The 27,046-nt window shown below is 39.6% G+C and overlaps 1 protein-coding gene and 1 long non-coding RNA gene across 4 annotated transcripts in view; one reads left to right on the forward strand and one right to left on the reverse strand.

Moving 5' to 3' along the window:
* Window positions 1-27,046, forward strand: part of LOC132355058 (uncharacterized) — a 249,465-nt gene that overhangs the window by 156,546 nt on the left and 65,873 nt on the right. The gene's annotated exons all lie outside the window — the stretch shown is intronic.
* KRT23 (keratin 23) lies at window positions 591-13,537 on the reverse strand. Its single transcript, XM_059907225.1, has 8 exons — window positions 13,103-13,537; window positions 8,329-8,411; window positions 7,499-7,655; window positions 6,114-6,263; window positions 5,904-6,026; window positions 2,977-3,197; window positions 2,109-2,140; window positions 591-673 (listed from the first exon to the last, which is right to left on the reverse strand). The coding sequence occupies exons 1-8, from the start codon at window positions 13,496-13,498 to the stop codon at window positions 591-593; spliced, it is 1,245 nt and encodes a 414-aa protein (XP_059763208.1). The 5' UTR covers window positions 13,499-13,537.

A 27,046-nucleotide genomic window follows, 5' to 3' on the forward strand; every position in this document is an offset into this window, starting at 1 on the left:
GTCATCTCGCATTCTCAGTGAGGCCTTTCTGGGTGTCCCTTTCTCTATCTCCACCCCGCCTTTCCTGCAGGCAGAAGTCTGGAGATCTGGAGAACTTTATGAACCACATCTTGTCCCTAGGTTGCATGGCTGCAGGTGACAATTCTGCCCAGTGTTTGGTTGCTGCAAACACATTCAAAGCATTAACTTCCCTCTGGCTCTTTTGTGGACCATGAATGCTCTGAGAATCCGTCAAGATGAGACCTTGAGGTCTTGTCTTGCCTTATGATATAAAATAAAAGACATGATTCAGCTGATGTGGAGTTTTATTGGCTACAAAACAGATGCACAATAATGGGAATCTGACGATTGTATTAGGAAAGGAGAGCTTTAAGCTCATGAACTCATACTCTGATTGAAAAAGTGCAGCTGTATATTAAGATCTTTTTGGAACATCTGGTGAGATTGTTACAGAGAAAAAAAAGATTCTAAGTTTGATAACTCCAAGGATACCTCTTAGGATTCACCCATTTGTGTCTGGGCAAGGACTTTCCATTGGGGGAAAATAGTTTTTACAACAGGCAAAAACTTTTATTGGCCTCAGCATACTTTTAGATCTCATTCACTTGAGAAAGAATTATTCTTCCATTGATGCTCTCCTGTATGATGACCTTGATCTTTGGAGCTGCAGATGAAAAAAAAAAAGAGGAACAAAGAGGTCACTGCCATGCTCTTCTCACCATCTGAACTGTACTTCTTTTCAGTTCCCTGTTCTCAGTACCCAGAGGCTCTCTGTGCCTTCCAAAATGATCACTAAGCCATATGGTGGGCTCTGCTGGAGTGAAAAGGGATCTTACCAGGAAGATTTTTCCTCCTACCCTCCAGGAAATGACAATGTCTGAGCAGTGTCACCTTCTAGCAGTCAAGACCTTCATCCTAGGTGTTCCTGATACAGAATCTAGTCTCTGACCACAAGTGCTGGAGGGGGCCTTTCTGCTTATATGGGCTTTGAGCACTTGCACCACAGATCCTATGAGCTTATAGAGCACTAAATGCCATTCTGGGGACCTCACTTTAATATCTAGAAAGCATGCCTCATGAAGGATGGGTGAGAAGCCAGGAATGTTTATCATGGTCTCAGTTTTCAAAGATATGATATATTTGAATAAGTGCTTTGTTGATACATCAATAAACCGATTCTAGACCAAAGGGAAGACTTGAAACCATTAATAGAGATCCAGGGAGAACTTTGTTAAAGTCAAACCTCTCCAATAGTAGATTGGACCACCCCCTCCAGTAATGGGCTCCCCATCCCTGGACATGGCCAAAGAGAGGCTGAAGGACCATCTGTTGGGATCTTGCAGAGGGATGGCAATGAGACCAGCTGTTCTGTGATGGTTACTTGGACTCTGAGTCCCTGAACCTCTAATGCCTGAGAACATTTTTATCATAAACTAATCAGAAAGTGCCACCTGTCCCAAACTGTGGTTTCTTAGAACTTTTCTGTGAGACGTTAAAGGTAATCTGAGAAAATAGGGTTCCCAGATCAAAGGTATTTGGGAACACTGGGTTAAACAAAGTAAAATTTTTGCTGTGGTTTCTTTCTCTTTCTTTTTCCTTTTCTTCCCTGCAGCAGTATTTGTTCCATCTTTAATACTGAAATACAGCCTGATTTTTCACAAAGAGGATAATAGTACACAGTATACCCAGCCATATCGGGCCATAGAACACATCTTTTACAATACACAATTAAAATCTCATGGGACACTAGTGTTCCACAGAATATAGTTTGGGGAATTACGTGAAATCATTTCCTCTTAATTTTCTAGGGGTTTGGTCAACAGATCCCATAACTTAATAGAGATATAATAATATTAATGATCATTTTCATCTACTTTACTGCTTGCAAAGAGCTTTTATATATATTCTTTAGGACAATATTGAGAGCTCACTTTGTTCTGTCTTATCTAATTTGTTAATTGAATATTCCTGGCAATTTGGGAAGAAAATAAAAATTGAACACAGAACATTCAGGAGTACACGAGGGGTTATGAGTACTGCAGAATGGATAAATGTGCTGATTTATTTTAAAAAAGTAGATTCAAACAATGAAAGAATTTTTTTTTTACCTTTCACACTCGACTTAGATTCTTCCATTGTCCTATAAAAGTGATAAAGGCTCATTTTAGTATTAGCAACAATCATAAAAACTTCTCAAGATGAACTAACTTCCTTTGCCTGCTTGTAAATTCATAGCTATTTCATGAGGATAACTGTCTGAGTTCTGTAGTCTCAAGGTTGTGAGTTCATGGGAGAACCTTCCTGGACGCAGAAGGCAGGGAGTACTGCCTCCCACTGACCCTGGGGTCAGGAGAAGTCTGGTGAATCACCTCCATCCTTTCAGCCAGCTGCAGGCTTTGCCTTCACTAAGATCCTTTCCAGGGTCTGGGTCTGAAGCTTGGAATCCCTGGGCTTTTCAGATTGTTCAAAGCTTGTTCCAATAACATTTTATTTATGTGTCAAAAAAACTTCTAACCCTTTCTCTTGGATCATAGAACGTATGTGCCCTTTTTGTGGACAGGTATACCAAAAGTCAGAGATATCAGATTGAAAATCTAGACATCTCAATCTCTTATGAATCTTTTCCTGCTGTTAGAATAAAACAATCCCCCCACCTTTCTTTCTTTTTGGAGCCAAAATTGTGTGCATTCCCACTGGGAAACACTGTAGCCAAACCTTCTTAGTTGGTTCTTTCTAGAGATTTTAATATATTAGTTGAAACTGTTGACCTCATATCTTAGTGTCCTGGGAATAATAGCTGATGAATTCACACTTGCTACTTAATGGAATACAACCTGATCTAAATATCTTCAGGAGAAATTCAGCATAAACCTTTCTTTCTCTAGAGTGAGGATGGCTAACAGGACCATAAAGTATGTGAATGCACACAAGGGCGGATACCCTTTCCGTTCTCCTCCCTGCCAGCCTTTGCCTTACCCTCCATTCTCTCCATCCAGGAGCTGGCAGTAGGTGGAGATTTCCTTCTCTAGGTGGGTTTTGATGCCCAGGAGGACCTTGTATTCGTTGCTCAGACGCTCCAGATCATGGCGTAGCTGCATCAGTTCCTCCTCGTAGTGGGAGATGATTCTTTGTATGTCCTGGAGCTGGCAGGAGTACCGAGACTGGGTCTCTGATAACATGTTTTCTAAAGCAGATTTCTGAAAGAGGAATGATATATTTTTTTCATCAATTGACCGATGGCCTGATTCAATAACCTGTGCTTGCTGAGTAGTTAGAATACACCAACCACTGTGCTGGGTGTCTTTGGTGGAGCTGGGGCTGCGTGATGAGGAGAAGGCTGACATAGGTTTGGAGCCAGGCAGCGAGAAGTCAGGACTATCTGAATCCCATTTTCTGGGCATAAAGCCTTTGTGTCAGGGAGCTCTCGGCAACTTCACCGCATTTCTGTAGTGCTTATTATTTACGTAGCTTGTTTGGGAGTGGGTATATGCCACCTTGCCCTGATCTCTTCCTTACCTCCTTATGCTTACATTTTGTCTCTGGCCAGTCTGAAAACTCCTAGAGGGAAACGGCAGCTGGACTGCTGTCTCTTTGTATCTTCAGAGAAGGGTCTAGGGTAGGGATGCCAGAAAAAATAGGGGGTACCTGACTCAATTTGAATTTCGGACAAACAATGAGTAATTTTTTAGTATAAGTATTCCCAAGTATTGCCCCAATATTGCACGGGACTTACTTATACTAGAAAAACCATTTTGTTGTTGATCTGAAATTCAAATTTCACTGGGTGTCTTACATTTTAATTTGGTGAATCTGGCAACCCTAGTCCCAAGCAATGCTTTTTGATTATGACAATGGTAACATATGGTTATTTTTGAGGAAATTCTGAAAGCTGCAAAATGAAGGATACAGAGAACTGAGTTCAAGTCCCTGTTCTGTTTGGATTTACCACCTGCTTTTCTGGAGCACATAACTTTGATCTTAAAGAGAAACTCATAACTGTGCTAGATACTCTCACTTTATCAAGGCTGCTAACTCTCAGGGGGCCCTTCATGCTGCCTGGACATTAAGCCGTAAGGCCCTGGTCTCGTCACTCTCCTGTTCTCCCAAAGGGCTACTTCATTCCTTCTCCTCTGTCCTCAAACCTTCCTCCCCCCTATCCTTTCGTTTAGCCCATGGCCTTGCTTCCTCTGTCGCCGGAGAGATGAAAGCCATCAGGAGAGGACTCCCACCGGTTCCCGCCATCACTTCCACCCACAGACGTGAATCTGTATCTGATACTCATTCCCCTCCTGTTACAATGCATGAGCTGTCCATGCCCCGGTTATTTCAGCAAGTGCCCACCTTCTTGCAATGTGAATGTTTTCCTCTCTCCTAGATTATTCCCACCAGCTTTCAGGTAGAATAATTTCTCCCACCTTAAAATTTGTTCTTTCTTGAGCCCATATCTACCTTCAGTGATCAGCCAATTTCTCTGCTCTCCTTTGTTTATGGCAAAGTTCCTCAAAGAGTTGTCTATACCCTCTGTTTCAAATTCCTCCTGACCTTCCTCCACGGGTCAAGGCTACATTGTTACCCCAGGGCCTCCTCTTCTCTCCTCTCGCTTCTTCTTCTCTTTGTTCACTCACTGCAGCCACACTGGCTTCCTGGCTGTTCCCTCCACCTGGAACCGCCTCCCCATAGCCGCATAATGCACCTCCTTATCACTTTTAGGGTTTTGCTCAACTGCCACCTTAACAGTAAAGCCTCTCTCAACCATCTTGTTTAAAATGACTGTTCTTCACCTGGCATGCCTAACCTACCTCTCACGTTTCGTTTCTTTGTAGCACTTTCCTCAGTCTAACATATTACATATTTTGGTGATTTGTGCATTTTTTGTCTATCATCCACAGTAGAATACAAACTTCCTTATTATCGAATCTTCAGTACTTAGAATAGTGTCAGATAGTAGGATGCGTGAAAATGGATTTAAATGTCTTGCTGATCTCACAGGGTTGTGGTGAAATATCTAATGTTAAAATGTTTTGAAAGCTATAAAACACTGTAATTATGCTTCTGTTCATTATTATCACCTTGACAGTGTACATTTTAAATGTCTGTTCATCGTCACCGATTCCTAAAACATAACAGTAATATACCACGTGCACCTGCAACAAAATGAACTAATTATTTCTCCTCAAGACTGAGGGCAGAGTAGCACTCGGGAATGATATTGATGAATGATTAGAAGATTCAGATAGGCTAAAAAGGGAATCCAATGATAGGTTTTATTTAATGAATTTTGAGTGCTTATGACGTGCATAAAAGCGTTTTACTGAAAACCATGATGATTAAAGAAATGACTTATACACGAGAACTTACAGTTTACTGGGTGATAAGACACACGCATAATGAATAAAGCAGTACTTTGGAGTCAGCCAGGCCTGGATTTGCCTCCTATTCATGTTGGCACCAGAATTTCTCTTTATTGGAATTTGGGGGGCAGCATGGTTGTAAGTGGGGAGGGTACTGATAGAGTTTATGGGGGTGTAAATCTGCCCAACCCCCCTGCCACAAACCACCATATGGCTTCACCATTGGCCACTTACTAGCTGTGTGACCTTGGCCAATTCACTTAACTGTTTGGGGCTTTGGTCCCCTCATCTCTAAAAGGGGGTCACCAAGACCTACCTGGAAAGGTTAATGTGAAGATTGATGATATTCAATGTAATGAATACGGCACAACCCGGACACCTCAATCAATGATAGCTCTTATTATCCTCATCATGGACAATTTGGATGGAAAGTGGGAATTTGGATGGAGAGATGCCCCAAGGGAGTTGGGGAGATGGGCCTGGGGGAGAGGTCAAGGAAGGCTTTGTGGAGAAGGAGGTACCTGACCCAGGATCTTCCTGGCTCAAACTCACCTTGTTGCACTGTGCCTGCAGGTCAATCTCCAGGGCCTGGAAAGTGAGCTTCAGCTCACAGATATCACTTTGGCTGCTCTGCACAGCTGTTGGACGGGCCACCTCCTGGGTCATGGCTGCTAACTGTGGGACCAAGCAAAGAGCAGAGGCATTGGCATTGGGACCACTTGGAAATGGAACCTTTGGGGAGTTTGGGCATCTTTCTTTTACCTGCTCTTTATACCAGTCTTGATGCTTCTTTATTATAAACTCATATTCCTGCCTCTTGTCCTCCAGGACCTTAATCAGATCTTCTCCCGGGGCTGTATCCACCTTCACATTGACCTTGAAGTCATTTGGCACATGATGTTCTTCCATTTCCTGTTTAATAACAGAGAGAGAAAATGAATCAGCTGTGACATCAGAAGGCTGGAAGTGTGTTAATGGGCAGCAGTTCGCAGATCTTTAAAAAACTCAGCTGGAACTTCCCGGGCGGTCCAGTGGTTGAGACTCTGTGCTTCCACTCCAGGGGTCGCGGGTTCGATCCCTGCTTGGGGAACTAAGATCCCACATGCTGCATGGCACGGCCAAAAATAAAATAAAATAAAATACACATTAAATTAAAAAAAAACTCAGCTTATGTGGTTGCCACTCTTTCACTGATTTGATTTGGTTTCTCATTTGTTGATGACAAAACAATACGTTTTTTTCTCTTATAATTTTATAAAGTAAAGAATAGCACCAGACAGGGTAATCAAATGGCCTCTGTGATTACTGACTTAATCCCTGGTTGAAAACGTTTTGCAAAGCGTTATGCCTACATAGCGTGTAAAGTACTCTTCGGCAAATGTTCATACGTGAAGTGATGACACAATGAAACAGTTGAACATTTCAGGTTATAGGCCAAACTTTGGGGAAGCAGTTCCGTAATCCAAAGCCAAAAGGTGTAGAGACTTTCAAAATCTTGTCAGTGAATTATGACTCTGTAGGGCTGATGCCCATAGGGTATCATAAAACCAAGAAACCACAGGTAAGGTTTCATTAACAATCACTGTCTAACCAGCTGTGCAGAAGCTGAGGCTCTTTGATGTTCATAAGCAATTTTGTTTGCCTAAAATGGGGATTGTTTTTCTATCCTTTCATCAGAGTCTCAGGGACTTTAGATGGATGGTAACTTTTTAAAAGTGAGTTAAATGTTTCTGGAAATTAGGACTCAGTTTTTGCCACTAGTTATATTTACCTGGATCAGTGGCAGATTCTCTTTACTCTGTTGTCCCCAATTTGCTGCACGTTGGGTTAATGAAAGAAGTTAGATCCCACACATTTATTTTTCTGGTATCATATTTACAAACAGGTCTAGATAAACATTGTATATTAACAAAACTGTTGACCTATGTCATCGTTAATTGCGATTGTATTTTGGCTGTTGTATTTGACATCTGGGTAGATAACCCTGAACTTGGAAAAATTAGACATTGAGATGGTTCCTTATGATTATTTAGGTTGAAGACAGTAGGGCTGGCATTCTGATGGTGGTTTCTTCTGTAGCTATTGAGTCGCCTGAAATGTGCAGATTAAGAGCTATGCTAGTTACCTGGACGTCCTGGGAATCCTACCTGCTCATGACGCTTCTTCATGAGGATGAGCTCTTCCCTCATCCCCTCGACCTCCTGTTCCAAGTCTGTTGTGACAATGGTCAGATCATCCAAGTTATTTCGGAGACTCTCAACTTCAATTTCCAAGTTTTTCTTGACAGAGTGTTCATTTTCATACCTTTGGTTAGAAGGAAGAGAAGAGTATACTTGCTGTTGGAAGGATTCACCTTAGTTTAGAGGTGAATATCTTACTTTTTACATTTAATAAGAGCACATGAATACATGCTGTGCATCATTCGTATGTCTGTTTCATGAAGGTTTTTCTATGATGGTGACTCAATGTTATTTTTTTTTATTAAAGAAAATGGAATAATAAACAGCCATATGCCCATCACTTGGATTTAGCAACTATTAACATTTTGCCATATTTGCTTCATCCATATTCTATTTTGTATTTTAAAGTAAATTATAGACATTATGACATTTCACCCCTGAATACTTCAGAATGTATCTTTTAACAAAAAGACAGTTTTCTAAATAAGCATAATAACATTATCACACCTAAAAAAATCAATAATAACTTTTAAATATTGTCTAAGGGTTTGTATTCACATTTCCCCATACCAAAAAGTGTATTTTATATCCAGGTTTTTTTTTAAACTAGGGTCTGGTCAGGTATTTGTTCTCATTATGCCTTTTCATTATAATTTACTAAGATGTTACATGTGGGTAATGGTGAGATAAGTTTTCCTTCTGCAAAACAGAAACAGAAACAAGAGCAATTCCATAAACAAAACAAAAAAACACCAAACAACCCTCCTGTCCCGCAGCACTGTGAAGAAGGAACTTACTTAAGGCTGAAGTCATCCACTGCTATCCTGGCATTGTCAATGAGAAGGGTTATCTGAGCGTTGGTCATCTTGCCATCTACTATCTGTAAAACACACACCAAGAGTCATTTCAGTTGTATACAAGCACACAGGAGAGCTGCATTTATGCCCAGTTCCTGGGAATCTGACTTGTCAGCAGAGATGACCTCTTTTTCTAGCAGTGGAATAATGAGTAGTCAAATCAATAAATATTTACTGAGCAAAGCACACGAATGATTTTATAGTAAGGATATGGTCTGCAGTCACATTCACTGTCTTTTTTTTACTCTGACTTTTGACAGGATCGATGCAACTGCTCCAAGAATGATATAGGCGGGGGAAGGAGAGTAATGGTGGAAAATGCTTTTTAACTTTCTAGTACGATGCACTTGTTGCTGTTTTGCTTAAGCTCATCCACGTCTGAAGGTGTTAAAAGAAGTTTAGGTTCTGACTTCCTATTGTGAATATTAATTGGCTCTCCTAAAGTGCAATAATTATTTTAGATGAATGTAATTCTCCCTTGTGATAGCATTCATGTTTCTGATCAGTGAAACATGATCTGAGCAATGTGTCACTGATACAAAGTATCCCTGATATTAGTTTGTCAGACTAACTTTAAATGTATTTTATAGTACATTTAAACTAATTTTAAATGTATTTCATAATAGTCATCACATACCATAATTATTTTTTGCCCTAAATGACCATAGCCATACACATAACTTGTAGGTGTGTGTATGTATTTAAATTATTCCATGATGAGAATGCCCCAATTGTAGCTATCAAAATATTAACTGAACAGGAGGAGGGATAAATTGGGAAGTTGGGATTAACAGACACACACTACTATATATTAAATAAATAAACAACAAGGATCTACTGTATAGCACAGGGGACTGTATTCAATTTCTTATAATAACCTATAACAGAAAAGAATCTGAAAAAGATTGTATATACGTGTATAACTGAATCACTGTGCTGTACACCTGAAATATTTTAAATCAACTATACTTCAATTAAAAATAAAATAAAAAAAGTAAAATTAAAAAATATTAATGGAAATAATTCTTTATCATCAAATGAAGTAGCTTAATAAACTTTAACTGTGTTAAAACTTTAACTGTGTTAAGCTGCCTCCAGGTAAAGACTTTCACTAGATGTTTCTATTTTTTTTACTTTAAAAAGAAGATTATTGTTGGAAGTGTCTACCTGAGTAATTCTTTATATAAATATATGATTTGTAAATACTTCTAGGTAGTTGTAATCAGAGAAATACACATATCAGAGAAATAATATATGAAATGCACATTTGATGTATGTCACTGTCTTGGGGAAAATTGGATGGAAGATATCTCAATAGCAAAAGTATAATACTGCTTTTGTACCAAGTATCGTGCTGAATCAGGAACCAGGAGATTTTCCTTTTACTTCCACTTACTGACCATCCACGTGAACTTGGGCCAGTCACCCAACTCCCTGAACTTCCATTTCATCATCTGTTAAATAAGGAGTTTGTACTAGAAGCAGGTGACCTTAGAGGTCCTAGCTCCAAACTTCTGTAACTTACTTGGAGCCAGAGAATCCTGTGACATTCCCATTGTATTTATACAGACAATTCCTTTATTTAGAAAGGATTTTCTTAAGACAAAGTTATACCTCAACACAAAGACGCCTTTTAAAAATCTGGTCCTGTTCAAAGCTCCACTGATTACTAGGAATTTGGTGTCATGAATACACAACAGCAGGATTTAGAGGTGTTCAGTACACTGGGTATGGAACTCCCAGAGCAGGGCCTGGGGTCATTCTCCAGCACCCACCCGCTGGGTGAGCTTGGCCCATTCTCAGTTTCTTCATCCATAAAATGGCAATAATAACATTAGCCGCTTCACCAAAGAGTTATGAGAATCAGATTCAAAGAGATTAAATAAAATACCGTTGTAAAATACTTATCATTTCTCGGCACACTGTAGACTCTCTGAAAAATCAGTTGAAACTAAATTAGTTCAGAAAAATGTAAAATATTTAATTTTCTTTTTTAAACGTTTTATGACTAGAGCCAATGTCTGCATTGGATAAATCCTAGGTTTTAGACGTTGAGATGCACCCTCCACATTTTGCTGTTCTTGGTGGGAGATAGCCAAGCTGGCCGCCCCTGCCCAACTTCTTGCTCCCCTTGGTGGATTCCAAATGGTATTATGACTACTTCTTTTGCTCTAAAAAGGGATTCTGTAGGTATTTCCTTGTCTTCCCTCTACAGTGCTGCTTAGGGATTTCTTACCAATGCTTTTCCCTCCAGGCTCTATAGTCTTTGCATGATCTAAGCTCATGGGAGATGAAAAGTAGCTCCATCCAAAATGGCCTGACGACCCCGGCAGTTAGCTCAGTTATGCACTGAGGTTTTGCTTGACATCCAGAGAAACTATGCACTGTACACACCATAGAATCAGAAAATAAAAAACACCACCTGTGTTGGAAACATCATAGTTTTCCAGTAACAAGGGACCAATTAAGTACCTTATGTATAATAGACTTCTAACTGGAAGACCATGGAGTAATCATTAAGAACATCACTTCCGTATAGAAGGGATAAATAACAAGGTCCTACCGTATAGCACAGGGAACTGTATCCAATATTCTGTGATGAACCATAATGGAGAAGAATGTATATATATGTTTAACTGCTTTATTTTGCTGTACAGCAGAAATAACACAACATTGTACATTAACTATATTTCAGTATAAAAAAAGAACATCAGTTCCTATGTACTGATACAGGAAAATCTCCAGGATATATTAAGTTTGAGACAAAGGTGAATTTAGTTCACAGAAATGTACCAATGTTGCTTCCTCAGTTGTGACAAATGTGCCATGGTGATGGAAGATTTTAATGATATGGGGAGCTGGGTGAGAGATTTATGGAAAGTTTCTGTACCATGTAAATCTAAAATTACTCCACATGAAAAGTTTATTAAAAAATAATAATAAAGGTGCAAAACAGTGTGTGGGACTTCCCTGGTGGTCCAGTGGGTAAGACTTCATGCTCCCAATGCAGGGGGCCCGGGTTCTATCCTTGGTTGGGGAACTAGATCCCCCATGCAGGCCGCAACTAAGAGTCCGCATGCCGGAATGAAGATCCCTCGTGCTGCAACTAAGACCGGGTGCAGCCAAAATGAATGAATGAATAAATAAATAAATAAATATTTTTAAAAAGATAATTTATCCATGGCAAAACCCACATCAAGAGTCTGATTCCCCCAGGTAGCATTCTCATAGTACACGAGTTGATATAGAACACATTTAAAAACTGAAACTATTTCCTACTTGTTGGGTTACCTCATACAATATTGTGATACAATCACTATTTCTGAGACATCCTTCACAGTAATTAATGAATAAGGATGGCTTGAGAAATAATATATGAGGCATAGGTTTTGCATTGTATGTTGTAATTAATGAGCGGGATTCTCCCCAAGGCCCTGAGTTCATCCTTTTAAAGGAATCTAGTTGGTGTATTAGTGCAGCATCGTTGCTCCAGGGTGTGTAATCTCCTACCAGGGAGAGGAAAATAGAACTTTTGACTGTAAACCAACAAGCCAAATATAGTACTATTGAGAGCCATTCTATATCCTAATATTTGCATGACTATGGCCAACTCTGTGCTTCAAAAGGAATAGATTAATTTTTGAAATCATTTTCTTTGTTTTATTTTTGGCCAAGCTGTGCAGCTTGCAGGATCTTAGTTCCCCAACCAGGGATTGAACCCGGGCCCTGGGTAGTGAAAGGGCCAAGTCCTAACCACTGGACTGCCAGGGAATTCCCGAAATCATTTTCTTATAGACTTTTGGAGTAACACTTAACATCCCTAAAGTGGGGGAGAAGAGTGCTGTATCTATGCAGAACATTTCATGAGTCATGAAAGGCCCAGGAAGGGGTCTCTTTCTAGGATAGGTTAAATCATGATCTTACAGGAAATTTTCTGGGATCACTTTACAGAAGAGGGAATTTATATAGCTTTAAAATATAACCTAGGAGATGACTGGATTCCCTCTACTTCTAGCCGATATTTTGAGACATCCCAGAAGGTAGAAGGTTAGCTTTTTAAATGTTTGGTTGAAAAGTTATTTATTTTTTGAAGACGTCTTCATAATCCATCCTAACTCTGAGATTCTAAAAATCATGCTCATTTTATTATTTTTTTTTCCTAGCAATATGCCATTTTCAGAACTGTGAGTGGCTAGAATTCAGAACTTCTGGCAGTCCCCAAGAGGAAATATCCAGGGATATCACAAAGATGTATCTGCTAGTGGAGTGACAGCTTTTAGGTGTGATCTCCAAAATAGTACGGCTCAGCCTTTCTTTGATGGACGATCACATGGTCGCCAGGACTTTGAGGTGGAGCAGAACCGATGTAATGAGAAAGTAAATGCTCTCTTGTGCCTTGTGCCCTGAGCGTGCGGAATGAGGACCAGCCCTGATCGTTACGATTACATCGTCGGATCTTAAGTGATACTGGATAGCACCTGGTTGCTTTCCATTTCTCTATATAGTTCATGTACAGAAGATTAAATATACAAAACAGACTTTCCCAAGTCCAAATTTAAGGTATGATAAGAAAATATCCTTGAATACTTTTGTTCAGGATAACTTGAAGCTCTTTTGCCATTTTCCTGCAATTATCTTTTCTACTGATTTCTCCTCCCCTGGTCCCCTGGAAATGCAGCCCCCTCTCGAGTTCCAGGGTCACCCAGGATCTTACCTGCTCCTGCAGGCAGCTGACCTTTTCCTCATATTGGGAGTAATCTTGCTCACTGCCCGGATCTCTCTGCTGATGCCACTTCAGGATGCAACTTTCGAGTTTCACGTTGGCCTCCTCCAGGGCGCGCACCTTGTCCAGGTAGGAGGCCAGGCGGTCATTGAGGTTCTGCATCATCGCCTTCCCATTTCCACCTAGGAGGGAGCTGCCTCTTCCAGACCCCCAAGACCCCCCAGGGGGTGGACATCTGGGCGAGGAGAAGGAAAGCGAGATGCAGACCCCCCCTGCGCCACCGTGGACGCTGGGAGCCCGGGGAAACCTCCCTGGCTGGCCCCAGCTGCTTCCTGTGCCATAGAGGGAGGATGAGGGGGTCTGGCTGAAGCTGTGGCTGGAGTTCATGGTCCCATCTGTGTCTGGGGCAGGGCTGGACTCTGGTCCACTCCCTGGCACCGCAAAACCGAGCCGCCGCAGACTGCCCCGGGTGGTTTTATGCCCTTTGCTGTGGGAGTTCCCTTCTCAGACAACTGTACCAACAAGATCCTATAATTGTGCAACACGTGTTTCCTCTTGGTCAATCCCGAAGCGCCCCTGGGCCTTCACACACGGTATTGTTGTTTACAGCCGCATCGATATACCAGCTTGCTTCTCCCTTCCAGCTGTAACCCGCAGGTGTGGCCCACGACCTTAGGTGGGTATTCGTCTCAGGGGTCTTTCTAATCTTTCCGTGGGTTTTTTCCATTGTCCATTTATCTGAAAAAGTCTGATTAAAGTCCACAGAAAGCTTATTTGGGGTAGCACAGATTTCCTTCCAAAAAGTAGACATTAAACACACAGACACACACCCTCCCCACCCCAACCCCCAAATAAACACACCCCAGCTCTGAAGCGAGGGTGGAAGGGACTCACAAGGGAAGAGACAGATCAGAACAGAATCTCAGGTCCTGGAATAAAAATACTCGCGGGGAGGAACTGGAGACCGTTCTGGATATCCGATACCTCTGTCACAGTCAGTGTTGGATGAAAAGAAATTTCAAAGGAATCATTCTTGAGAACAAACCCGCAATTGTAATTAATTAATGAATGACTGAGCCTTCCACTTCCAGGGTGCCTTTTGTCCCAGCAAACAACCCCAGCCTGTGCCCAGGACTTTCCTCAGCCCCTGGGAGGCATGCAGCCTTCGTTAAGCGGCCGGCAGCCCTGTCCTGGCTGAGTCCTGGAAAGGCTGGGTTCTGTGTGTCTGTGACCTGCAGAGGGAACAGAGGAAAACAGGAAATGTGCCATGGGTTGTCTAACGTGCTTGATGAATCTTATGCTTTGGCTGCCAAGGGAAAGGTTAGGAATGAGTAAAGAAATAGTCTGGGGGGCAGGGAGCCACGTGCTGCTTACTGGCAACTAGATTCAATGGGGACTTAGGAATAAAATGGCAGCATCTTGAAGGGACTTTGGTGTTCCTTGGTCCAAGCCACTAATTTTACAGATAAGGAAAACTGAGCCCTGTGGGGCGGGGAGGGCATGGAGGACAGATCGTGGGTTAGTGGCAAAGCCAGGGCAGGGCTCTTTCTGCCACATAACATTGTAATCGTTGAGTCGAATCTTGATGGAGTCCTGTACCACACTTCTCTTTCATAATGGTGTTAATGGGACTTCCCAGTTTACATAGCCCTTTGATATTCTTTATTTAATCCACACAACAACTCTTGATGTAGCCCGGCAAGAGTTATTTTTTCCATTTTACAGATCAGGGGCTCATGGAGGTGAATGATGGGGAGCTGATTTGCATGTGTAATGTAAGTCAACAGGGGAATTTGCAGTCGTTACGGACTTGGTCTGTGCTGTTTCCACTGCTTGGAAAGCCACTGCTTGTGCGGCCTAGGCCTGCTCCCCTGCCTTCGAGATGTAGTTCAAGGGTTACTGATTTCAACAATCGTTTTCTGAATCTTCTTGCATGAGTTGGGTGCCCCTTCTTTGAGGAAACGCCTTTTCTAGATCCCAAGATGCTCCAGGGGGCAGACGGTATCCCCACCCCAGAGCAGAAGCTTGGGAGCCCCACAGTGGAAGCTGGGAGTCCCCAGCGAGGTCCAGCCACCTCTGGGAGCTAAGTCCACCCCCATTCTTTCACTCACTACGTAATACTGCATTTGTTACACTCCTTGGGGACTGCAGGCTTCTAGAAAACAAGGATAATGTCTTCTATCTTTAAAGCACCGAAGTCTGGCTTCTCATAGGCATTTAATAAACGTGTGTATTAACTCAATAACGAACTTTTTTAGAGTCAGGATTTTAACTCAGGCCTCTGATGCCATCACCTCCTGCCTCTTTTAGGAGTGTGAGTTGTAAAACCAGAGAGTAGGAAAAAACCTCTCCAAGGGGGAACCAGCCAGCCACAAAGGCAAAATCATTCCTAATTACAAATAAAATCAACTAAAGCACACCAGCTCTGCTTGTCCACCCTAGCAACAAAACCTTGCAAAAGTCCTCTGGACTTTCCTCATCTCACTGTGTGAAAGATGCAAAAATTCAGTCAAGACTTGAGGGAGTGCCGTTTTCAAGTGTTCTACAGCCACTTACATCTCTCAATGTGAAAGACAGAAGGGAGACATGAAGAACATAGAGCAAATGAGGGAAACACAGAGACTCGTTTCGACGTGTGGTGGCCATGTTCTGATGGACGCAGATGGTTCCCGATCGTTTGTTTGACTCAAGGTTAAGGTCGGCTCAGGTTTGTGTTCACACGGACCCAGCTTCACGTCCATCTGTAGGACATGAAAGGGCCAGGCTGCGCTCCGTTTCCCTAAACTCCCTCACAAGCATCTGCGATGAAATTGATCGTTCCCTGCTCATTTCAGGTGTGTCTGAGTGGCAGTGACTTCTCAGCTCCTTAAATTTTGCCCATGAGCCATTTTACATCAGTGTGTGGGAGTTTGGTATATAAGAGTTAACCTTGAGTGAAATATTTCTAGCATTGGAGCAGGACCAGGGAAAGGAAAAAACTGGTGGTGCGTTTTGAGAGGACTTGGGAGAAGTCATCTCTCTAGGAGCATAATACAATGATTTTCCTTGTAACTCCCAGTGCGTGGGGTTCCAATGGACTTTAGAAGAAATAGTGGGGTTTTGTTTGTTTGTAAAAATGACACACACTTGTTATTAAAAAATTCAAGTAATATATGAAAGTATAAGAAGAAAGATTTTTGAAAACTTTCTAATTTCACCACACAGACAGCCATTGGTAAAATTTGGTGAACATTATTTCAGATACTCTCCATCTGTATATATTGGTAGACATATGAACAGCTAGAATAATTTTAGAAAAATGACCTCACACTGTTTATTCTATTTTAGAAGAATTAGGTTAATTTAAGAACTTTAGTTGATAAATAAGAAACTAAAATGAATTCACTTTAGTTACAGATTTTCTATAGGATTTAAAAACTTTCATCCTATTTTTTTAATTTTACAATTTTTAAGGAGAGTAAAATGACACCTAAGTGCCAGTGGGTCATTGTGGAATCACAGAACTGGGAAGAGAGCCAACAACCAGTCATTTGGTGTAGTTCTCTGCTTTTAGGTAGGTTGACTGCAAATTGCTGAGCTTATTTTTAAACGATTTTTAAAGAACTCAAGGGATAAAGGCTCAGTTGCACTCTCAATAGATGTCCATCCTTTTGGTCACTAAGCATTTCACCTGTGATAGGGTTTCATGAATTTTGGGGGGATGGTATTTCTATGGAGTTCAAATTGTTCAGCATTTAAATTATTCTTCTTTGCATGACTTTCCAGGTAAAAGATTTGTAATTTCCCATTAGGTTCATCTTTCTGATAACCTGAGATGTCGTCATTAAAATGGAATGGGTATTTTGCAGGAGAGGTAGGTGGTAAGTGGATGAATGGGGTTGCACGTGGGTGTATCAGGGATCAGAAGAGAGCCCTGTCAACAGTTAGCTGCCATTAACTGGAAGCACAGTGTGTTTGTGCCTTTCAAAGACAGCTGTTCATCAATGAAGCATTCCATAGTCACCCTCTTCTTTATAGTGAGAGAAGAGTGGTCAAAACAGTCCCCAAATAGATTTTTACTATGCATGACATTTCAGAACAGATGAGTAGTAGATCTTCAAGCAAAACTGTTATGTCATTATCCTATGATTTAGAGGGTTGCATCGAAAGGTTAGACATTTATAGAAATAAAACACAGCTTCTGCAGTGACGCCAGGGCAGACATTCTGTAAGTGCCTAAATTTATCAAACTGTGGCCAAATAAAAATACAATTTTCTTGTATTTTGATTTTTCCTGGAAAAAGGTGCTGACAGCTAGAAGGTTTAAATTAAGAAGTATTCAATGTGGTATTTCAGACTAGGAGGGGAAGGCAAGCCAACTTAAAGTTGCTTCCAAATATATGTCTATATTGACTGACAAACCAGGAAAAATAATAAAAAACACATACAGGCAAAAAGAGTTTTAAGATCATAGAAGGAAATTTTCTCAAATGGAGGTAATGAGACAACTATGTTGGAAACCCTTCTTTTTTTAAATTTTTATTTTATATTGGAATATAGCTGATTAACAATGTGTTAAGTTTCAGGCGTACAGCAAAGTGATTCAGTTATACATATACATGTATCTGTTCTTTTTCAAATTCTTTTCCCATTTAGGTTATTACAGAGTATTGAACAGAGCTCCCTGTGCTATATAGTAGGTCCTTGTTGGTTATCTATTTTAAATATACCCTTCTTAATTTGATTTTTAAAAGCAGGAGAGAATTAGATAAGGAAGCTGAGGTGAACAGAGCCTTGTAAGTGACCACAAATGAATAATATCCGGGGCCTTAATAGAAGAGTTAGGGGGCTTCCCTGGTGGTGCAGTGGTTGAGAATCTGCCTGCTAATGCAGGGGACACGGGTTCGAGCCCTGGTCTGGGAAGATCCCACATGCTGCGGAGCAACTAGGCCCGTGAACCACAACTACTGAGCCTGCGCGTCTGGAGCCTGTGCTCCGCAACAAGAGAGGCCATGATAGTGAGAGGCCCGCGCACAGTGATGAAGAGTGGCCCCCGCTTGCCGCAACTAGAGAAAGCCCTCGCACAGAAACGAAGACCCAACACAGCCATAAATAAATTAATTAATTAATTAATAATTAAAAAAAAAAAGAGAAGAGTTAGGAAATTTGAAGAAGAGAAGATATCAGAGTAAAGAAAGAGAAAGCAGATTTCAATTAAATAAGATCCGTATTGACAGAAATCTAAGTAAGTATTTATCCAGGTCCTAATCGGTATTAGTATATTTCTGAGCAATTTGGATCACATAAAAAGTGAAAGACATGTTTGCTGCACGTGCTGTACATCAAGCGCCTGCCTCATTATCCCAGCACTTAATTGTACAGAAGGTTAAAGGCCCAGGCTATGGATGACTCATCTTTAATTTCTCAATACCTCCAGTTTATAGAGGGCTGTGGCAGGCCCTCCATCAATGTTTCTTAACCTTGGTCTTGGGAAGAATATAAAGCAGTGGATTTTGTACAATAGACAGATAGAAATGAGAAGAAAAAGAAAGATGACAGGTGGCAGGTGTAGTTAAAAAATATAAGCTCTGCAACAGAGTGAATACTTAAGGGACCCTCGTGGTCAGAAAGGAGCAAGGGTCCCAGGTAATAGAGTCAGAAAGAATGGATGGAAGGGAAGACATATCCTGTAGAATTTCCCAAAATCTGGATTTTTCTGATTGCATCCCTGTGGTATTTTTTTACATGTTTCCTCTGGCCCCTGTTTTTCTTGTGAGGTGGTAGTTAGATCTAATGGCTTTATTAGATTCAGGTTTGGCATTTTTGGCAAGAATACTTCATAGGGAGTATTGTGTACTTCCTATCACTTGTAACAAAATGTCTTACATCGACCTTACTTGACCATGGATGCTTAAGCTCTTGTAGCTTCTGTATCCATTGGGAAGATTTCCCAACTGAAAACAAGACAATGCTTCAAGTTAAGCTGAGATTTTTAACTTGGAATTCAGTGGATAGACTTCAGGAAGTTAGTAAAATCTCTTAAACAATATGCAGAATTCTCTCTGCATGGTCATATGTTTACTCTTCTGAGGGGAGATTATAACTTCCATTAACTTTTCAAAGGAGTATATACATAGAAAAAGTTAGGATCCAATGATATAAAACTTTAAAGGTTCCTTCTTTCTGTTGGTCTCTAGTAGCAATAAGACATTTAGGATTTTTATGCTTTATAGGAACATACTATTGGACTTTGAAATGAACCATATTTATCATCTGCCTCATGCCCATCATTTTACAGACAGGAAACGAAAGAAGGGAAGTACTTCTGGCAAGGGCCCATGGCTCGTTAACAGTGGAGTGAGGGCTGGCATCAGTATTCCATTATATTGTTATAGAGCTCCTTATTCTCTCTATTTTATTATTTACAAGAGGCTAGCTATGTTTATTTTTTTAAAAATTTTATTGGAGTATAGTTGCTTTACAACGTCGTGTTAGTTTCTACTGTACAGCAAAGTGAATCAGCTGTACATATACATATATCCCCGCTTTTTTGGACTTCCTTCCCATTTATATCACCACAGAGCACTGAGCAGAGTTCCCTGTGCTACACAGTAGGTTCTCATTAGTTATCTATTGTATACATAGTATCAATAGTGTATATATGTCAATCCCAATCTCCCGATTCACCCCACTCCCCCTTCCCCCTTGGTATCCATATGTTTGTTCTCTACGTCTGTGTCTCTATTTCTGCTTTGTAAATAAGACATCTATACCAATTTTTTCAGATTCCACATATATGCGTTAATATACCGTATCTGTTTTTCTCTTTCTGACTTACTTCACTCTGTATGACAGTCTCTAGGTCCATCACGTCTCTACAGATGACCCAATTTCGTTCCTTTATATGGCTGAGTAACATTCCATTGTATATATGTACCACATCTTCTTTATCCATTCCTCTGCTGATGGACATTTATGTTGTTTCCATGTCCTGGCTATTGTAGATAGTGCTACAATGAACATTGGAGTGCATGTCTCTTTTTGAATTATGGAGCTAGCTATGTTTAAATGTTTCTATTACTTTTTTTCTACTACTTGCAAAGATTCCATTATTGGTTACAGCCCATAACCACAAATATTAATACTTAGGGTTAAAGCCTTCTAATTTAATTCACTTAATTAATTATTTTATTGAGAGTTTACTTTAGAAGTGCTCTGATTCTGAGACTAATAAGACACAGTCCCTGCTTTCAAGGATCCTTCAGTCTGTGGATGGGGGGGTTTGTTTTTGTTTTGTTTTGTTTTGCAAATTCGGTCCTCTGCCAAATGACAAAAACTGTTCTGTGGGGGTCTGTTCTGGGGTTCTTAGGAGCAGCTCCTCATCTTTACCCATTTGTACCTTGAACTCAGAGTTTCTAGTTCTTAGGGAGACAGTTTAGCATTATCACTGACAGAGAAATCCTCATTTTCCTGTTTGTCAGGATTTTTTCACCTTTGATCGATGAAGTCATCATCATTGGAGTGACATATTTGTAATTCAATATCTTAGTGTGAAGCTTGGGAAGAATGGGTAGGCTTCTCCCATGATGCTGGGAGTTGAATCTCATTTATCACCATCACCTTCAAAAAAGGAGGCCAATCTCTACCCCTTTTCTAACTTCCTTTTCCAGCTGACACCAAACCTATCAGAGAAGGTAAACGATATGCTAGCCAGATAACTTCTTTGAAAGGAGTGCCAGGACAATCTGGTTCAAACCTGACTTTAGAAAGATCCTTCAGTCCTTTTGTGCTACCTTTGGCATGTCACCAAGCCTGTTGGGGTGATTTTGTTCATTTAAGCCTGCAGAAGAAAGGCAGATCCTCACTGGTGGGTGGGGAGTGCTAGTGCAAGACTGAAATGATTTCTCTCTTCTTTTTTTCTCCTTATTATCATCTTAATCCGAAGAACATAACAGGTAATCAAATAAATCCCTTGTACAAAGGCTGTTGTCACTGATAATCCTTGAATTAACCCACAATTTGGCTTTAGTGCCTATTGGGTGTGACTTTCTTTTGCCATTTAAGGAGACATTTTGAATAACTGTGGTGTTGGTTTGCTGAGACATCATCTCATGCAATTTGCTGAAATCTTATTTTGTTAAATTGAGGTGTGGCTGACTTATAATATTATGTTAGTTTCAGGTGTACAACATAGTGATTTGATATTTTTATAGATTATGCACCACACAAAGTTATTACAATATTATTGACTATGTTCCCTGTGCTTTACATTACATCCCCATGACTTATTTTTTTAAAAAATAACTTTAATTGTGACAAACCATAGTATTTAACATGGAAAGAGCATTATAGATGCCACTTGAAAGATTTTCCAAGAATTTTATTCTCTTGGCTGAAGATGGATAATCTGTAGTTTGTGCCTCTTATTCTCCTTCACATACTTTGCCCATCCTTTGATTCCCCTCCCCTCTGGCAACCACCAGTTTGTTCTCTGTATCTATGAGTTTGTTTCTGTTTTGTTATATTTGTTTGTTTTTCAAGATTCCACATATAAGTGAAAATATACAGTGTTTGTCTTTCTCCATCTGACTTCTTTCAATTAGCATAATACCCTCTGGGTCCATCCATGTTGTGGCAAAGAGCAATATTTCTTTTTTTATGGCTGAGTAATATTCCATTGCATATATATGGTACATCTTCTTTATCCATTCATCTGTGATGGGCATTTAAGTTGCTTACATATCTTGCCTATTATAAATAATTCTGCAATGAATGAACATGTGGTGCATATATCTTTTCAAATTAGTGTTTTCATTTTCTTTGGATTCCACCCAGGAGTGGAATTGCTAGATCATATGGTGGTTCTATTTTTAATTTTTTGAGGAAATTCCACACTGCTTTCCATAGTGGCTGCACCAATTTACATTCTCACAAACAGAGCATGAGGGTGCCCTTTTCTCTACATCCTCTCCAACACTTGTTACTTCTTGTCTTTTTGATAATAGCCATATGAAAGGTGTGAGGTGATACCTCATTGTGGTTTTGATTTGTATTTCCCTGTTGATTAGTGATGTTGAACATCTTTTCATTTGTCTGTTGATCATCTGTATGTCTTCTTTGGAGAAACGTCTATTCAGGTCCTCTGTCCATTTAACTGGATTGTTTGTTTTTTGATGTTGAGTTGTATGCATTCTTTATATATTTTGGATATTAACCCCTTATATCGTACATATCATTTGCAAATATCTTCTCCCATTCAGTAAGTTGACTGTTTGTTTTGTGATGGTTTCCTTCACAGTGCAAAAGCTTTTTAGTTTAATGTAGTACCATTTGTTTATTTTTGCTTTTGTTGCCCTTGCCTGAGGAGACAGATTAAAAAAAAATATTGCTTAGACCAGTGTCAGAGTACTGCCTATGTTTTCTTCTAGGAGTTTTCAGGTCTTACATTTAAGTCTGTAATCCATTTTGAGTTTATTTTTGTATATGGTGTGAGAAAGTGTTCTAGTTCCATTGTTTTACAAGTAGTTGTCCAGTTTTCTCAACACGGCTTTTTGAAGAGACTTTTTCCCTATGGCATATTCTTGCCTCCTTTGTGGTAGATTAATTGACCATAAGTGCATGGGTTTATTTCTGGGCTCTCTATCTTGTTCCATTGATCTATGTGTCTGCTTTTGTGCCAGAACCATGCTGTTTTGATTTCTATAGCTTTGTAGTGTAGTTTGAAGTCAAGGAATGGGATACCTCCTGCTTTGTTCTTCTTTCTCAAGATTGCTTTGGCTATTCTGGGTCTTTTGTGTTTCCATACAAATATTGGGATTATTTGTTGAAATCTTGTTTGGGTAACTCTTACCTTTAACCCAGTGTGGTTCATATTGTGGCAGGGTGAGTGTATGGAGGACTGTGGGAAAGTCCTTGAACACCAGGATTCTTCCCTGTTTGGCATTTGTTGGTGCCTGAAATTCAACCATTTATTGTGTTTGGTTCACCAAAATACTGTTCCTATTAAAAAAAAAAAGTTAATGTTTTGTTTGTTTTTTTATTCATTCATCCACTCATTGGACAAATATTTATTGAATACTTAATCTAGGTGACTGGAGCATAGAGAGCAAGGGAGAAAGTAGGATGAGATGAGCTGGCAATGCACACAGGTGCTGGGTTGTCCTGGGATTTTTCAACTCTGCTAAGTATTTTGATCTTCAGCATGAGAGTCATGGAAAACCACAGAAAGATTTTACTCAGGGGAGTGCCATGCAGTGGTCATATTTGTGTTTTAAAAAGATAACCTGTCTGCTTTGTATAGAATGAATGACAGCAAATGTGTGAGCATCAGCTGGGAGGCTATTACACCTGTGCAGAAGAGAGAAAATGGTAGTTTATTAATTATTTTTTGTAGAAGAATGATTTAGAGAAATATGCAGAGATATTGGAGGAGTAGCACAGCATTAATTAGTTTTCTGCCCTGAAGAAGAAGACATTGCAGTAAAATTCAACTTATTACTGATTCTTATGGCATCCATGGTATGTATATGCCGTATTCATCTATTTTATAGGATTATATATTAAACAATGTTTATTGCTATCTTAAACTGTACATGCTTGGTAATATTCTAATCAGTATGCTTTTAGATAGGAAGTAATCATATATTTTGCTAAGGTATTTTTTTGTTCAAGGCTCTTAACTGGTTTCATGGACAGGTAACTACTAAAATGGACTCTTTATAGATGAAAGAATTAAAGCAGTGAAAGGAGCAAGACCTGACTGTCCAATGAGTCAGTGGCAGAGATGCCATGCAGCCCAGTGCCCACATAACCACTGGCTTCATATTTCAGCTGTGGGTTTACAGTGACTTTATGTGCATTTACAGTATCTTTGAAGATTTATTTTAGGCAGCTCCTTTCTATACTTTTTGATGATGTTCTCCTTACCTATTTTTTTGCTTATTAATACATTTCATGTTTTGACTTTTCTTTGGGGAAAATTAAATTTTTTCTTTCCCTATTCTTTCCTTTTTTTGGTTACAGAGGATCGCTTTTTCTATGCTTCTAGTTTCAAGGACCTCTCCTTGGCCTTTAAAAAAGTCCTGATGATACTGTACCTTTTCTATATCTTTGTTATAGTGGGGATTAGTGGAAAGGACTTTGGGCTGGGGGTTAAGTCTCTGCTCTGCTATTAGGTTAATAGCACTAGGCAATCTTAAGCTCTCTACTCTCAGTTTTCCTATCATTAAAATGGGACTAATAATAACCTGCCTTGTAATTAATAGGGCTGTTGTGGGGAGTGAATGAGTTACTGTACATACATGAACTGTGTAATCAGTATATAAGGTACACACATGAGCCTTGTAATCTGTAAACTACAGTGTGCAGATGAGGGCAAAGGATGGTGATAATTGTAACACTCCCTGTCGACCCTGCAGCCATGACTCCACAAGTTTGGAGAGAGGAGACCAATAAAGTTGTCAGGAGGTCACAAGGGCTAGATAAAAATCCCAATATAGAAAGAAAGGGTCTGAGAAAATATTCGAAGAGATTATAGTGGAAAACTTCCCTACATGGGAAAGGAAATAGCAACCCAAGTCCAGGAAGCACAGAGTTCCATACCGGATAAACCCTAGGAGAAATACGCCAAGACACATATTAATCAAACTAACAAAAATTAAATTCAAAGAAAAATATTAAAAGCATCATGGGAAAAGCAAAAGATAACATACAGAGGAATCCCTATAAGGTTATCAGCTGATTTTTCAGCAGAAACTCTGCAGGCCAGAAGGAAGTGGCAGGATATACTTAAAGTGATGAAAGAGAAAAACCTACAACCAAGATTACTCTACCCAGCAAGGATCTCATTCAATTCGATGGAGAAATCAAGAGCTTTTCAGACAAGCAAAAGCTAAGGGAATTCAGTACCACAAAACCAGCTTTACAACACATGCTAAAGGAACTTCTCTAGGCAGGAAACACAAGAGAAGAAAAACACCGACAAAAACAAACCCAAAACAATTAAGAAAATGATAATAAGAATGTACATATCGATAATAACCTTGAACGTAAATGGATTAAGTGCTCCAACCAAAAGACACAGACTGGCTGAATGGATACAAAAACAAGACCCATATATATGTTGTCTACAAGAGACCCACTTCAGACCTAGGGACACATACAGACTGAAAGTGAAGGGATGGAAAAAGATATTCCATGTAAATGGAAAGCAAAAGAAAGCTGGAGTAGCAATACTCATATCAGATAAAATAGACTTTAACATAAAGACTGTTACAAGAGATAAGGAAGGACACTACATAATGATCAAAGGATCAATCCAAGAAGAAGGTATAACAATTATAAACATACACACCCAACATAGGAGCACCTCAATACATAAGGCAAATGCTGAGAACCATAAAATGGGAAATCAACAGTAACACAATAATAGTAAGGGACTTTAACACCCCACTTACACCAACGGACAGATCATCCAAACAGAAAATAAATAAGGAAACACAAGCTTTAAATGACACAATAGACCAGATAGAATTAATTGATATTTAAAGACATTCCACCCAAAAGTGGAAGAATACACTTTCTTCTCAAGTGCACACAGAACATCCTCCAAGATAGATCACATCTTGGGTCACAAATCAAGCCTCAGAAAGTTTAAGAAAATTGAAATCGTATCAAGCATCTTTTCTGACCACAGCGCCATGAGATTAGAAATCAATTACAGGAAAAAAACCCTGTAAAAACCACAAATACATGGAGGCTAAATAGTGCGTTACCAAATAACCAAGAGATCACTGAAGAAATCAAAGAGAAAATTTTAAAAAAACATAGAAAGAAATGACAATGATAACACAATGACCCAAAACCTATGGGATGCAGCAAAAGCAATTCTAAGAGGGAAGCTTATAGCAATTCAATCTCACCTCAAGAAATAAGAAAAATTTCAAATAAACAATCTAACCTTACACCTAAACCAACTAGAAAAAGAAGAACAAAGAAAACCCAAAGTCAGTAGAAGGAAATAACTCATAAAGATCAGAGCAGAAAGAAATGAAATAGAAACAAAGAAAACGATAACAAAGCTCAATAAAACTGAAAGTTGATTCTTTGAGAAGATAAACAAAAATGGATAAACCTTTATTCAGAGTCATCAAGAAAAATAAGGAAAGAACACAAATCAATAAAATTAGAAATGAAAAAGGAGAAGTCACAACTGACACCGCAGAACTACAAAGGATTATAAGAGACTACTACAAACAACTATATGCCAATAAAATGGACAACCATGAAGAAATGGACAAATTCTTAGAAAGGTACAATTTTCCAAGACTGAACCAGGAAGAATTAGAAAATATAAACAGAACTATCACAAGTAACGAAATTGAAACTGTAATTAAAAATCTTCCAACAAAAGTCCAGGACCAGATGGCTTCACAGAAGAATTCTATCAAACATTTAGAGAAGAGCTAACACCTATCCTTCTCAAACTCTTCCAAAAAATTGCAGATGGAGGAACATTCCAAAATTCGTTCTACGAGGCCACCATCACCCTGTTACCAAAACCAGACAAAGATATCACAAAAAAGAAAATCACAGGCCAATATCATTGATGAACATAGATGCAAAAATCCTCAACAAAATATAGCAAACAGCATCCAACAACATATTAAAAGGATCATACACCATGATCAAGTGCAAATTATCCCAGGAATGCAAGGATTCTTCAATATATGCAAATCAATCAATGTGATACACCATGTTAACAAATTAAGGAATAAAAACCATATGATCATCTCAATAGATGCAGAAAAAGCTTTTGACAAAATTCAACACCGATTTATGTTAAAAACTCTCCAGAAAATGGGCATAGAGGGAACCAACCTCAACATAATGAAGGCCATATATGAGAAACCCACAGGAAATATCACTCTCAATTGTGAAAAACTGAAAACATTTCCA

Source organism: Balaenoptera ricei, chromosome 20, assembly GCF_028023285.1.
Source record: "Balaenoptera ricei isolate mBalRic1 chromosome 20, mBalRic1.hap2, whole genome shotgun sequence".
NCBI lineage: Eukaryota > Metazoa > Chordata > Mammalia > Artiodactyla > Balaenopteridae > Balaenoptera > Balaenoptera ricei.